This window comes from Setaria viridis, chromosome 2 (genome assembly GCF_005286985.2).
Source record: "Setaria viridis chromosome 2, Setaria_viridis_v4.0, whole genome shotgun sequence".
Classification (NCBI taxonomy): domain Eukaryota; kingdom Viridiplantae; phylum Streptophyta; class Magnoliopsida; order Poales; family Poaceae; genus Setaria; species Setaria viridis.
The window spans coordinates 14,152,897-14,168,351 of record NC_048264.2 but is presented as its reverse complement, the minus strand read 5'-3'; the positions used below and the strand labels follow the sequence as shown (position 1 = coordinate 14,168,351).

The window sequence follows — 15,455 nt, the reverse complement described above, 5'->3', positions numbered from 1 at the left end:
CGCAGGCGGAGCAAGACGTGTCCCCGACCGCGACCACCGCCTCTACCCCGAGACCAACAGGTTGACGACGCAACCGGCAGGACCGCAGGAGCATCCATGCTTCGCCAAGAAGCGAATGCTGTGGCCCAGATCACAAAACAGCAAAATCCTCGGGATCTTTCCCCCAAATCGCAGCTGACCAAAGGCACCAACCCCTCTTGCTCTGTCCCTCTTCTCTGTTTGTTCGTGGTCGTGGTCGTTGGACCGCACCAAAACCATAAGGCACACCTGCACCGAGGAAGACCAACCAAGCATTTTAAATTTATTTCTCTTGCCATTTCGTGTCAGTTACTAGCTCCTCCCTTCCCCCCCACCCCCCCACCCCCCCACCCCAAATACGCTTCCAGACGAGGGGGAGCAGCGGCGGATTCCGTGGGGGATTCGAGCAGAATTTTGCTGCCAAACGGGAAACTCTCCGCTTTCTTGCCCCGGCAAGCTGCCCCCGGCCCCCGGCCCCAGGTTGGTATGCGGCCCCTGGATTTCTCCAAACTCTTTTAATTCCAAAATCTCCCGTTTCGTTTCGTTCCGTGTTGGAAGAATTCCGTGGCGTTTCTTCGTCGCCGGCTCGTAGGGACAGGCAGGTGCGGATCTTGGGGGCGGTTGGTTCCGGGGCTCCGAGCGCAGTTCCGTCTCTGCTTCAGTTCCCTAATTCTGGGCCCCCATTCCTTTTTTTCATCTACAAAATCTAGTTTATTGCCCCTTCTTTCTTGATAATTGTGTTAGTATTCCGGAATCGGGAAACCTCGGCTCCTTGGCGAATTCCGAGGAAAAGGTTCCATCTTTGTGCTTCTGCGCGAGCCGTATGTCGAAATTGTATTTGATAAAGTGCTTATATATGTTTTTAATCTGTCCGGTTCGTTGTCTAATCCGCGCGTGCAGTCAAATTTGTCCTCTGTCCGCTTGAATTTCCCTAAGTCATGTGATTTTTTTTTTGCTGTCAACGGGTGGAACTATTCCTTCTGGTGATGTTTCGGACCTGGCAGATTGGTTTGTTCATCTCCTTTGTTTCCGACGGCATTAGTATGATTATATCTGCCTGGTGCATAGTTCTCACTGAATTTGGTGAATCTGGGCTTTGCTTTGTTCCATGCACTACGTTTTAATCAGGCTTTCAGTTAGTTCAGTAGTTTACCTTGTGGTCCAGTCTGGGGTTCTAGTCGAGTTCATTAAAATATGTACTACTGATGAGGTATTGTGCCTTGTTTCAGCTAGAGCTATCTAGCTTGTTTGTCATGCTGTGGACAAGCAGTTATGAGTAGGTTTTCCTTTCCTGTTTTGTTTGTTGTAATGATTGCCCCCATTTCCTTGGAGTCTGTTTATTGCTTTGTCTGCTTCGTCAGTTTGTCTACCTGTGTAGCATGGGATATACGATGGGTTGATGGCTATGTAATGGTTTAGTTTTGTATAAGTGTCAGACACTGGCGAATGTATCCTGCATCCTAGCCGTATCTGAAGAAAACATCATGCACAGAGTAACAACCTTTTCTGTCTTGTTATGTTAGTGGCATTTCTTTTATAGGGAGAGGTGAGCAACAATAGAAAGACAATGTAGCTCTGATGGTAAAATGATGGACAATAGTCTCAAAATGCTTAGCTAGTGTGGTAAATTCAAAGATATCATGCTTGTATGTTCCTGGTACAAAGCAGTATCAATTGGATTTCCAGAAGTCATTTTCAAACACCAGAATCCAATATGTTAGCCTAATAGCTTGTTCTTTTATGTTAGGAGTAAAGAAGTCAGCATACTAAAATTTGGTTTTATCTCATTTATGTTGGGCAGTTTGGGTTTTCTTGTAGTAGGTGATTTTTTATGTTGCTGTTCTACATGCTGGCATGCCTTCTGTGAATTTATGGATTGCCTTTTTTTTTTAAAAAAATGTTATCTTATTTTGCTAGATGAAAGTAAACATCATAATTATCTCGTTATGCAGATCTGGACACAAGTCTGAGACGTTTCTCAAGTGATAAAGTACACTATATGGTTGCCCTGATTAGGAGCATGAATCACTGACTTGGGAAGCAATAATTTTTATGGGAAAAGAAAAACTCCGTAAGCAGCCTTCTGGCCGTCTGATTGAATCCCTCAAAATGGAGAGGATGAGGAACATCCTGACTCATAGATATCCATACCCGCATGAGCACTCAAGACATTTCATGATTGCTGTGTTTGCTTGTTGGCTTTTCTTCATTTCCTCAGATAACTTACAGAACCTTATAATGAAATTGGACAAGAATTTTAAATGGTGGTCCATGTATGCTTGTTTAATTGGCTTCTTCTATTTCTTCTCATCACCTTTTATTAGGAAGACCATCAAACCAAACTATTCGAACTTCAACCGATGGTAAGCATTAACCTCTTGTCTGTGAACTAGTACTTAAGTAACACAAGATGTTTGGTTCTCTGAAGCTGTTTCCAAATGCAGGTATATTGCTTGGATATTCTTGGCAGCACTATACCATCTGCCCAGTTTTCAGTCAATGGGCTTGGATTTGCGGATGAATCTTTCCCTCTTCCTCACAATTTATATCTCTTCTCTAATTTTCTTGATGGTCTTCCATATCATATTTCTTGGCCTTTGGTATTTGGGTCTTGTTTCTCGAATGGCAGAGAAAAAGCCAGAGCTGCTTACTATAATACAAAACTGTGCGGTAAGGCATGGTGACATTGGTTTATGTGTCTTCCTTTCACTTAGTCTTTTCTTAGTTACCTGTGTGTTATCGATTTCTTTATATATATCTTGTATCTTATTGCAGGTTATAAGCATAGCTTGCTGTGTGTTTTACAGCCACTGCGGTAACAGGACTGTTTCAAGAGATAAATCTATTGACCGTAGAACTGCTAGCTGGATTGCATTTTCACTTTGGACAAAGCATGATGACAACACACTGATTTCAAGGCTATTACGTATGCATAAATTTAAAGAGCAGATTTGCTCCTCCTGGTTTGCTCCAGTTGGTTCTGCTAGTGATTACCCTCTTCTCTCTAAATGGGCCATTTATGGAGAAGTTAGTATTACTATACCTTCTGTTTATCTTTACATGAGTATCTTTGTTCTTTCATTTTTAAGTTTTTTCTTTTCTTTGTCTGGTCCAGTTGTCTTCCAATGGATCTGGGTCCTCCAATGAAATTTCACCAGTCTACTCTTTGTGGGCTACATTCATTGGCCTTTACATTGCCAATTATGTCGTAGAGCGTTCAACTGGGTATGTCAACTATCTGAGCACTTCAGCCTTGCCCATTTCTACAAGAATTTTTTTGATGAATTTCTTACTGGAGGCGTTGGGATCAGCTTATCACCTATTGGTTGCATTATGAATATTACTAGAACAATATTTCTGTTTGTGGTGCAATAACATCATCATAGGAGTACATATTCTCATATCATTATTTAGTAAATCAGGTTCTGCATCCTCCTGGTCTGCACAAATTCAAAGAGCACATTATTTAGTAAATCAGGTTCTGCATACTGATTAGTCGATGAGGCAACTAAATGTGTGAAATCATATTTACAGTGTTCTCATGTTATTACCTCCTAAATTAGGGCCCTTCGCACTTGGTACCTATCACGGTATCACCTTAGTTGCTATGTGCATGACAATCAAAGAGGTGATAAACGTGCCCGAATAGTTTACTGTACAACCATATAATTGCTGGTGAATAACAGAAACTGAAATCTGTTTTTGTTGGTTTACTTTTGGACTCATTCCACATTTCTCTCTCTCTGTTTTGATGTGCAGATGGGCTTTAACTCATCCCTTGACAATTTCAGAGTATGAGAAATTGAAGAAACAGTTGAAACCAGATTTTGAGGACATGGTTCCTTGGTACTCTGGGTATGTTATTAGTCAATACATAAGTTCTTATAATGCACTTGATATGGAAAAAGTTACTTACAAGTTGGCAATTTGTTCTGCAGGACATCAACTGATTTGTTTAAAACTGTCTTCGACCTCATGATATCTGTGACTCTCTTTGTTGGTCGATTTGACATGCGTATGATGCAGGTACATCAGTTCTTTGCTTCCTCATAGTGCCCGTTTTCCATGGTTTCTGCTTGTGTATTTCTTTCCGTGATAGGCACATAACAATAGTGATTTAAAATCACAACTGATTTATGTATTGCTTTGCAAATTGGGATTTATTTTTGCACTAGCAGGTTGAGTCTATGGTTGTCTTAAGGCAGTTATTGACAATTTTTTCCTGACCTTGACCAGGCTGCTATGAATAAAACTCCTGATGAAGCGAGCAGCCACGACCTTTTGTATGATCATCTTGATGAAAAAGATGAGCTCTGGTTTGACTTCATTGCAGATACTGGCGATGGTGGCAACTCTACATATTCTGTAGCACGATTACTTGCTCAACCTTCGTTAGTCATAAAATCTGATGATTCAAGGCTAACACTTCCACGTGGACAACTGCTACTCATTGGTGGAGACCTTGCGTATGTTTCTAATTAATGCTGACTACTCAATAACCAGTAAAAGCTGATTTGATTCTTGTCATTTTAGCTATATTAATATCTTGCTAGTATAAGTTCCATTGTTATTTTGTTTACCTATATGATGGAAGTTTCCCTTGCTTATATCCGCAGATATCCAAACCCATCCTCATTTTCATACGAACGACGTTTTTTCTGCCCTTTTGAATATGCTCTCCAGCCTCCTGCTTGGTATAAGCCTGAACATATTGCACTGGAGAAGCCTGAACTTCCTCTTGGTGTTTCTGAGCTCAGGCGATATCGTGGACCACAATGTTTTATGATTCCCGGAAACCATGGTAATTATCGCCATCTATAGAAGCATGCAATATAATCATGTGTAATGATGTTTTTGAGCGAATATGTGCAACAATGTTTGTTTATGTTTGTTGTTATTTGCCTATTTGCGAATGTGTTATGCCAGTGATGTGTTAACATGGAAATGTCAAAACATATTTTCCGAAATTTATCCTTGTGGATTGATGTTTCAAAACAATCTGAGTGACTGAACCTACATGGCCATGAACAGATTGGTTTGATGGACTACACACGTTCATGAGGTATATCTGTCATAAGAGTTGGTTGGGTGGGTGGTTCCTACCTCAGAAGAAGAGTTATTTTGCATTGAAGCTTCCCAATGGCTGGTGGGTTTTTGGCCTTGACCAAGCTCTTCATGGCGACATTGATGTCTACCAGTTCAAGTTTTTTGCGGAGTTGTGTCGACAGAAGGTAATTTCATTCTTTGATCTTCTTTTTGTCAGCATTTTTTTTGTGTAAATTTGATGGGTGCAATAGTAGCACGTTACTAGAAGATCTTTTGATCATAAGCAGAAAACATTGAAGACTACAGGACGTGTTTTTTAGTGATTTCATATTTATCACTGGAAGTATGCAGGTCGGTGAAAGTGATTCTGTAATTGTTATTACTCATGAACCAAACTGGCTCCTAGATTGGTACTGGGGTGATAACACTGGAACAAATGTCACATATTTAATACGAGAGTACCTCAGGGGAAGATGCAAACTGCGGATGGCTGGGGACCTGCACCATTATATGCGACATTCTTGCATCGACTCAAAAGAACCGGTTCATGTACAGCACTTGCTTGTAAATGGCTGTGGTGGGGCCTTTTTGCATCCAACACATGTCTTTGAGAACTTCAGAGTATTTTATGGGAACAAGTATGAAACAAAGTCTACATATCCTTCTTATAATGATTCTAGCAAGGTAAGGTTTACTCTTACATTTTTACCTTATTATTAGTTCATTTGATAGCAGCGTTTGATTGGCCATGTTGTTTGAGGGTTTTGTGTTGTCAAGTTGACTTTTCTTCGTTGTTTGTCTCTCCAGATTGCGCTTGGTAATATTTTGAAGTTCCGGAGGAAAAATTGGCAATTTGATGTTATTGGTGGTTTTGTGTACTTCGTACTGGTTTTCTCAATGTTTCCACAGGTGAGAGATTCTAGATAAATTTCTCTTTATGAACTGTACAGTTCTTGGTAGAAAACTGCCATTCTTAGGGTAAAGTAAAGCTTAAAAATTCATTTGGCTTTCACATTCATAAATGCTAAATTCTAGAATGCATGAAAATAGTGTTCTCATATGTATTATTACATGGTCCCTTTCTTCTTGGTGGTACAAGTTCATCTATGGTTATGACTGCTACTTAGAGTTGACAGCTTGACACTAAGGATGGCAAATAATATTCAGAATACTTAAGGACTCTGATAACTTTTGCCATCCTGTAATCAGTGGTTTATGTGTTCACAGGACCAGCCAGGTCATGTGCCTGTCTCCAAGGGTATCTTAGACATATTCTGAGCCACACATTTCTAGTAGGGTTTACACAATGTTGTTTTTGTGTGTGTTAATACAAGTGGTCTAAAGTTATATAAATTTGCTGCTCTCCCACAAATTTCTGTGAACCAACAAATGGGGATACGTTTTTGTCCAATTTGGGGATTTGCAAAGATCATATAATGAAAAGAAATTAGCAAAAGACTACTTAATAATCTATGGGTGTTGCACAAGCACTAATAAACTATTCAGTTACTGTTTTTGTGGCCTGATGCAAATATATTGTCTATGCAGTGTGACTCGTTTCACATCTTACATGAGGACTCCTGGGCTGGTCGTGTCAATGGTTTCTTCATTGCAATGTGGAATGCTGTTTTTGAGATTCTAGAGAGGTCCTATGTATCCCTAGCTGGTGTTGTCACTTTATTGATGGTATCATTTTTCTTTGTACCCACAAAACTATCACGTAGGAGACGTGCTTTGCTCGGTTTTCTTCATGCTGCTGCTCATATAACTTCAGCAGTGCTATTGATGCTACTTATGGAATTAGCTATTGAAATCTGCATCCGCAACCATTTATTAGCAACATCAGGTTGGTCCCTTTTTTGTTTCTTTTGACATGCATCATCACTTGTATCATTCGCATGTCCTCTGCTTGAACTCTTGTGACCTTGCATCCTAAGTATCAGATGATAGTGTGACAGGTGCACAAGAAAGTGCTCATTCCTTTTAAAGAAAGTGATCCATCTTTGAATGCCCATGCACTGGCTTTGTCCCTCAGGAACTACAGCTTTAATTCTTACGTGAATAAACATTTTTACTTAAAAAAGCTGGGACACATTTTGGAGGAGAGTGACATGATAGTAATGGCTGATCCTTTTTTCATCACCTGTCCTATATCCTCTGTATAGTGTAATAGTTTACACCGCTGTATATTCTTTGTGGCGGCCTCTCATGTGTTATTATGTTCCTATCTTCATCCACAATGTTAAAAAGTTTGTTCTTTTGCTTGTTCTTAGGCTACCATACCCTTTATGAATGGTATCGCAAAGTGGAAGGCGAGCATTTCCCTGACCCCACAGGACTTCGCGCTCGTCTTGAGCAGTGGACCTTTGGGCTTTACCCTGCATGTATTAAGTACCTCATGTCTGCATTCGACATCCCAGAGGTTATTCTTTCATCTTTGTAAACTGCAATGACATCCTTTCTGATGGTTGGTATCGTTATCCACTTATGCCATCTACACGCTCTTTCAGGTCATGGCAGTAACTAGAAGCACAATCTGCAAAAAGGGTATAGAGTCCCTTCCCCGGGGAGGTGCCATCATCTACTACGTCTGTGTTTTCCTGTACTTCTGGGTCTTGTCAACACCTGTCGTATCACTGGTGTTTGGGAGCTACTTATATGTATGCATAAACTGGTTCCATATTCATTTCGATGAGGCCTTCTCCTCACTGCGCATAGCAAATTATAAGGCATTCACACGGTTCCATATCAAGAAGAATGGAGACCTTGAAGTCTTCACCCTGGCTGTGGACAAGGTAAGACTAATATTTTTCATAGAAACAACTGTGTTATTGTCATACATAACTCAATATCGTAAATGAATCAGGTGCCAAAAGATTGGATGCTGGATCCAGACTGGGACATGGAACCCAAGCCGCCACTCCAGATGAGCTACACCAGGAGGTTCCCAAGCAAATGGAGGTCCGCCTCAGGCCCGGACCCGATTAGCTCGGTGCGCATTATCGATCGGTTTGTCATCCCAAGGACGCCCCCAAGTCCTACAACCCCAGGAGGTTCGGTCAGATGATGAGCATGTTGTGAATTGTAATGTACATACAGTCATCTTGTTGTATCTCCTCGGAGAAGCTGTACAGAAACAAGATGTCCTCTGACGTAGCATAGGAGAAATAGGTAGAAGAAAACAAAGGGCAAATCTCCACGAGATAGTGTTCAAATGTTGATCATCTGTTGTGTCATTGGTCTACGAGCAATGATTTCATTTCACTTGTGTCATGTTCGGTTTGCCTGATTAGATGTAAATAATATGTTGATGCTAAGAAATTATGTGAGCTAAGCTACAGTAATTTGGAATAACATGTGTTGGCCTTAAAAAAATTATAAAAGTTGTTCATTTCAACGCCATCTGGGCAGAAAAATATCATGAATTTCTTGTCACTAAAACTGCAGTGGCACGCGGCAATAAACACACATAAAAAATGGATATACAGAAAAATAAAGAATCTTATCATTAAACAAGAACATGACTCCATGGTTAACATAGATGTCATCGTCTTTGGCCAAAGTTGGTGTTTCAAGTTTCTATCATAAGTGGTGGTATATGATAGTAGCAGTCACCCTTCCAGAAATATCCCATTTTCCCCAAAATTACGAAATGTTACCATGAGAAAGATAAAACCATCCCTACACATACTATGGGCACTAGTTGCCCGTATAAACTTCAATCTTGTGCTTGCATAGATATTACAATCAAGATGGACAGCTCCCATTTTGTTGCCACTGTAAATTGTACTCAGATTTGGTGTCCCCCATCTGAGTTTACCGCCATGTTAACTTTCCTGTCTTCACTGCAAACGTTTGACCTAGCTTCAGAGTTGTTGGGCTTCCCACTTTTAATCTTACCAAGTGCTAGCAGCAACAAGGAAGCCTGATCAAGAATTGTTTGTAATTTCAATTCATCCATTGAATTCAACTCCACGACATTAAAATCAATTGAAATCTTTTGTGCAGATGCACTAGGCGGATCTTGTTCTTTGGTTGTCTATCACATCTGAGTTTGGCTTGTTTGCATCTATTTTGAAAGGTGCATTGATAACACTAGGACACACTGCAATTCTGTAATCCTCCTCCACTGGATCAGTAGCTTCTGATGGAGCAGGTATGTTTAGGTCAATGTCAAATTGGTTTTCACTAACTTCCAGATGGTGTTGTTTTCTGTCTTGTGTGCCTTCAAGTTCTCCAACGTTTGTAGAAGCATTGGTTTCTTCTAAGGAAGGGCGTACAAGCTTTCTTCTCTTTGCTTTCCCGCTGATTTCCTTTATTAAATTTGCATCCACCTTCCTTGCTTCACTCCGCCTCTTGAAGTTGTATAAGGGAACTTGTGGTTCTATGCTTTCTTCTTCTTTTTCTTCTTCTTGTAGCTCTAGTTGACTTGGTAGATTCAGCTCTGCATGAGAATGGTCCATAGCCTCCTCCCCTATCAATGGGATGACAAGACCATCTGCAATTGGTCTATTCTTGTAGCTCCACTGTTCTGTTTTCTGAGAAAGAGAAGAAACCAATTGGTCGAGTGTAGGACCTGCGGCCTCTTGGCATGTCAGTTGCTTGTTCAGTGATAAGCGAGAAAAAACACTTCTTTGTGGAGGGCTACACCGATCCTTTGTGTTGCTTTCAGCTCTTATAAATTGTTGTGTATGTCGTGGATCAACATCATTTTCAAGATCTGAAGAATCTGAAGCATCACTACGGGGACCTCCATATCTCATCTGATCACAATCAGGGATCTGAATGCAATCAGCAGAATTCCTTTTCTGATCAATTGCTGGTACTATTTTCCCATTGCGTTCAGGAAATTCAGGGTATGTGGGAATACATTGTAAGCTTAGTTTCGCAGGTGTTCCTTCGCTGAAACGCTGACGCTCACACTCATATATGTCATTATTATGTGCACTGGCGCGTCCTTGGTTAAAGCAGATGTCACAATGACCTTCATAGTTACTTTGTGGATTAGACAGAGACAAATCAGTATATAAATGGCCATATGGAGTTGGATTCAAATGAGTCCTGCCTTTGTAAGTTGAATTCTGAGTTGCATATCCAGAAGTTAACAAGCCACTGTGCAAATAACCACTAGATAATGGATATGACTGATTTGCAGTAAATTTAGCTCCTTCAGTTGGGTCCTGAGTTGTACATCCAGAAGGTAAGATACTTTGTGGATACTCTTGTGGTAATGGATATGGTTGCTTTGCAACCAACTGGTAGTGCCTAAAAGTTTGAGAGCAAGGTGCAGATACTTGAGTTGAAACAGCATCTGTCATAACAGGAGCTGGGAAAAGCTCACTCGATTGGAATTCGATTCGGTCATGGCGTCTGTGGATGGAAGCAATTTGGGCTCCAATTTCTGTTCCCATGGGCATAGACATGTTTGGGTGTGCCTCAACACTAAGTGGTAAATCTGTGTGCATGCTTGTAGCAGTAGAATATCTTCTAACAACTTCTGAAATGTTGGGAACCAAAAGGCGTGATTGATCAATGGAACGAGGAACATCTGGAGTCAGGCTTTCTTTGTCCTGCCTCCCTTTGCTAGAGCGGTTTGTTTCCGAACTCTCATTTTTTGAATAGTCACGAATAGGCAGCTGTACCCTTCTGTCGTCAAACAACTCATATAGCCGAACAACCTGCAAGTCAGTAGAAGTTTCAATTGTCTTAGCTGTGCAATCAGAAGGTAACATTTGTAACATTATATAGTACAAAGCAATAGTACAGCAAACCTGCTCGTAGGAAAGGTCAAAGTAGAACTTCCTTGGCAGATAGTAGTTGTCTTCTATGGCAGGGGAAAACTCATCTTCACTTAGTGGCCTGCACTTCCATATAATATTGATGCGAACCTGGGGTGGAAAATAACAACTCAAAACTGCATGAATAGTTTTTTTTAGATTGTAATTCAGTATGATCAGAGCTCTAAAGTCTGTTAGCTGATCTAATGTGAAAAAACCAGAAAATGTAAAAGCAATTTGGGTTCTCTGTTCCTATGTCCTTCTGCCTACAAAAGTGAAAGGTGCATTACAATTCTAGTAATAACAAGAAAAAACACAAGGTTTGTAGTGCCGGGAGGTTTAGTTCCTGCCTTCCTGGTCCTACAAAGCTTGCAGTATTTTTAGTTTAGCAAGTTCAACCTATCATAGCCACTTTCACATGTCATATGCATACATATATTCAGAAAATGGACACTTAAGGAGAAATTGAACTCAGAAGGCATTGCTGTTTAATGAGACCTGAGCCTACAAAACTAGGATTAACCAAGAGGCACATATTAGCTGCAAATTACCTGCGCAGGATATGAGCGTTGTGTTGACCGAAATGCGGCATTATTAATATTGAGCCCTCCGTCCGAAGCAGCCTCAAAGACTCCGTAAAGCTTACGCAGAGTATGGTCGAAAAGAAACAAAGGCATCCCTTTTCTGACATTGCTGACAAAGGGTTCATACTCCAATGGTAGGCCGAAAATGCTCGCTTGGAAGCATTTTTCTCTTGTGAGGGTGTTGGACATGAAGATCGCTCCTGCCATGTCACCAACAGCATCCTGTCTAAACGACAGCGCAGGCCCCTTGCACTTCATTCTGACAGACCTTGCACAAGCACACAAGTGAAATGATTACCAAGTAAAATTAATTATGCATGCACGCTTGCAGTAATTGTCGGACCTATTAGTCTTCCTTATTTAGCGAGTCTGGCTCGGGCATCAATGGTAGAAGTAAATGATCAATTCGTTAACTGGACTAGAATGTATTATGAGGACCTTTGTTGGATGGTCTTAAAATTATACGAACAAGTTTTGAAAGCAGCTAAACGAACAGTCTGTCTTTGTAGGACAGAGGGAGTAATTGGTTGTTAATACATGCTAGAGACTTGTATGCATATATAGAAGACAATCAACCGCGCATTACAAAAATGGCCAGCCTTAAGGCTTAGCTTTAATTAATTATGTAAAAAAAACAGAGATGCTGCACAAAGTCAAAATTATCTTCAACAGTACAACCACGAGTCAAAATAAACCCGGTGTTTAACCGAAGAAAGTTAAGAATATCCCATTCGAAGAAAGGCGAATAAAAGAAGTGGGGAATTTAACTAATGCTACGCTATCCAAGAGGACCACAGCAAGTACAAAAAAAGTACAAAAGTGATGTGACACAGCGCTGCTGAGTTCAGCCGGACAAAAAAGGAGCGCAAGATACGAGCCGGATTAAATTGTGGAAATTGTTCCGACTAAACTAAAATATTTGCAACGCAGAACACCAAAATCTGCAACCCGCGAAATCCGCAAGGGCAACAAGGAAAGGGAAGGGGGGCAATGGTTGTGACGGGGAGCAGGAATCGAGTCGCCTGCACCACATGAAACCAAATCATCCACTACGACTGCCGTGGTGCGACTTATTTTTCAGATGAATCGGGGAGTGATTGCCGGGAAACTAACGATCGTAAACCCTAAAAAAATTGGCAGTGTGAAAAAAAAACAAACGAAAGGAAAGCGAGGAGCTATCTAGCCCAGCAGAACAGAAGACCCGGCACGTACGATGGGAAGCAAGTAAACAGAGAAGGGGGATGGGAACTGGGGAAGGGTTCGCACTTGAGATGGATCGCGCGCGTGCGATGGGTGGTTGCGTCGAGGAACCCCGGGGGAGGGGCGGCCGCGCTGGGGTTTTCTTCTCCTCCTCACCTGGGACGGACGCCGGCCGTGGTTGGTGGCGAGAGAAAGCAACCGCTCCGCAGCAGATGGATTTTGCTGGCGGCGGGTGGAATACGTACACTGCTAGAAAAGCGATGGGGGCGGGCGGCGATGGATTCTGCTTTTCTAGATGGCGGCGGTGATGCTGCCGGATTTCGCTCTCGCGAGTCGCGAGGGGTTCGTTTCGATTTCTGCGCTGCGGCTTCGGCAATCGGCACCGCTTCGGCTTCGGGTTGGCGGATGGGGCTCCGATTCCCATTCCTTCTCGAAAGAAATCTCCTTGACTGGCCTTTTTTTTTTTCCTCCTTTGGCCGATGATGACGAGGATGATCTATAAAACCAAGAATCCGGAAGCCAGATTTCGCGACGCGCACGAGCGCACGACTCGTGTCGTGCGCGCGTGCTCGCGCTTCTCGCGGAGCGCCGCGTCGCATGCTGGAGGGGATTGAGCGGGCCGTGGAGACGGAGCGATCGGCCCATGGGCTTGTCAATCTGCTTGTACAATGACATGCCACGGGCGGCGGCATCAGGAAAAGAAGAACGCTATAAATTTAACACCGGTCCCTACGTGTGAACATAAGGGCAAAATCGTCTTTTGATGTGCAACTTCACATTCAAAATTGGAAGAAAATAAGGAGAGAAACTGGGGAACTGGGGAAGGACGGCAATGGCATGTGGGGGACATACGTTTGAGTTGGAAGAAAATAAGGAGCTTTCTCAGTGGTAAATAACACAGATATAATTTTCTATGGCAAACAAGAAATTTTCTCAAGGAGTTGAGTTGAAATTAGCATCTAGTTTATGCAATTCATGACCAATTAGCACACATCAGGCACTAGGGTTTCGGATAAGCTGTCATTACCCTCTAATTAGTGTTAATCACTTGCAAATTAGTATATGGATCATATTTTTCATGCGGAATTAGCACACTAGGGTATCGGTCTAGAGATGGAGGAGGGGAATCGCAAATCACCGAAATCCCTGGATTCCCAAATCCAAAACCCTAGATCCAAAATTCCTAGAAATTTCCCCAAATTAAGTGCAAATCCTAACCTAGGAGAGAAAGGAGGTGGGAAGACCTACCTAAGAGCCATCCTTGCGCACAAAGAACTCGAGTGTTGCACCAGTTGCCACATGTGTGTTCGTCCTTGCCGTGTCATGCCACGCCATCGCTGGTGGGCTCATGTGCGCTTTTGTTTCCATAGGGGTAGCCGTCGTCACCATCGGAGCAGCTGCCGCCGTCGTGGAACTGATGGGCATCGGGCCTGTCGCCATGGGAGCTTCTCCCGTGCAAACATCACCGATCCGCCTCCGTGAATCACCTTGATGGAGCCGCATGCCCTCTCCGCTGCACACTCACTTCGACGAGAGGGCTCGTGGGGGCGCCACCCCTTCTCCATGCACTCAGGCACCAAGCTCCACGTTGTCGCCCTTTCAGTGCAGCTCTAGGTGGAGAGTGAAGAGGGGGAGGAGATAAATGGTTAGGGTTTCAGGGCCGGCTGCCGTTTTTGGTCGGTGTCTAATAAATGAGTCGTCGGATTGGAATCGATGGATGAGATCGCTTGGAACTAAAAATAGGGTGGGAGGAGAACTTGGCCCAAAGAGAATATATGGCACGTGCCTAAGTGGGTAGGCTTGTAGCCCATGTAGGGGCACACTAGGTTTTAGTGGGCTAGGCCAAATATGATCTATCTTGATTTATTGTTAAAAAATTGTCCGCCTCATAAAAAAATAGAAATTTAACTGGTTGCTTTTCTTTTCAAGAAAATCATAATGATGGCGGTGACGATCTAGGAAAGAAAATCAAGGAATCTGGAAGGCATAGGAGAGGTTTCACGACACGTGGCACGTGACTCGTTACATGCGAGCATGCTCGCGGTCCTCGAGGTAGAAATTATATATATATATATATATATATATATATATATATATAATACACACGTGTATATAATATACATATGCCTCCGCTATTCAATATCCTGGTACGAAATAGCTTATTCCTTACCCGAGCCCTCCTCTGAGGCGCACCGAGCGCCCGGGCGCTTGCTCGCCACCGAACCTGGGCGTCCGGTTTTCCTCGCACCCGCATCCCCAACCATGTGCCCGAGGCTTCCAGTGCGAGCCCACCCCCAGTTTATTCTTTTTGCACCGTGCAATAGGTTGACCAACACCCATTTTTTTTCAGTGCAGCTGAGCACCTCACGTGGCTACGTTCTCCATCCAACTCTATTTTTTTCTTTTCTCTAGGCACCGGACCTGTGCGCCCCATGTCCAGTTTTTCTCCATAACAAAATCAATACCTAATGAAGTACTGGTGTCATCATTTGATACTGCATATCCTAACAATTACGTACTTTGCTTTTCTCACTCGAGTCTCAAGGGTTCTGGTTTTATAATTGTAGGACATTTGGTTTTATACTTGTAGGACATTTGTAAGTGCTTTATTCAACATATTATTAGGTAAGTACATGTTAGAAAAAAATACACGTTAAACTTGCTCAGCGTATTATCGCAATTTGTGATGCGTGTAGATCTGACGCATACATTCAACACGAAGTAGTAATATATTTATACAGAATAAAAATCATAGAAAATCTAGAAAAGATGAATGAATGGTATAAAAACTAAAAAATTACAAACCTCCAAAAATCAAGAGAGCTAATTA

General features: G+C 42.2%; 1 protein-coding gene and 1 pseudogene across 1 annotated transcript; one reads left to right on the top strand and one right to left on the bottom strand.

Moving 5' to 3' along the window:
- Window positions 1–336: 336 nt before the first annotated feature.
- Window positions 337–8,337, top strand: LOC117843786 (uncharacterized). The gene is made up of 16 exons (XM_034724498.2): window positions 337–498; window positions 1,971–2,381; window positions 2,463–2,688; window positions 2,794–3,045; window positions 3,134–3,243; window positions 3,778–3,873; window positions 3,957–4,044; window positions 4,255–4,484; window positions 4,635–4,819; window positions 5,050–5,249; window positions 5,416–5,748; window positions 5,872–5,973; window positions 6,613–6,910; window positions 7,338–7,486; window positions 7,575–7,859; window positions 7,931–8,337. The coding sequence occupies exons 2-16, from the start codon at window positions 2,071–2,073 to the stop codon at window positions 8,129–8,131; spliced, it is 3,066 nt and encodes a 1,021-aa protein (XP_034580389.1). The 5' UTR covers window positions 337–498; window positions 1,971–2,070; the 3' UTR covers window positions 8,132–8,337.
- Window positions 8,338–8,547: 210 nt separating this feature from the next.
- On the bottom strand, window positions 8,548–13,198 carry LOC117843787 (uncharacterized; annotated as a pseudogene).
- Window positions 13,199–15,455: the final 2,257 nt, after the last annotated feature.

Bases quoted from the DNA above. Each gene is read 5' to 3' on its own strand.
- LOC117843786 (XM_034724498.2), top strand. From the start codon at position 2,071: ATGGGAAAAGAAAAACTCCGTAAGCAGCCTTCTGGCCGTCTGATTGAA. The intron at 5,250-5,415 runs GTAATTTCATTC...GGAAGTATGCAG, and splicing joins CGGAGTTGTGTCGACAGAAG to GTCGGTGAAAGTGATTCTGT. The intron at 7,860-7,930 runs GTAAGACTAATA...TAAATGAATCAG, and splicing joins TCACCCTGGCTGTGGACAAG to GTGCCAAAAGATTGGATGCT.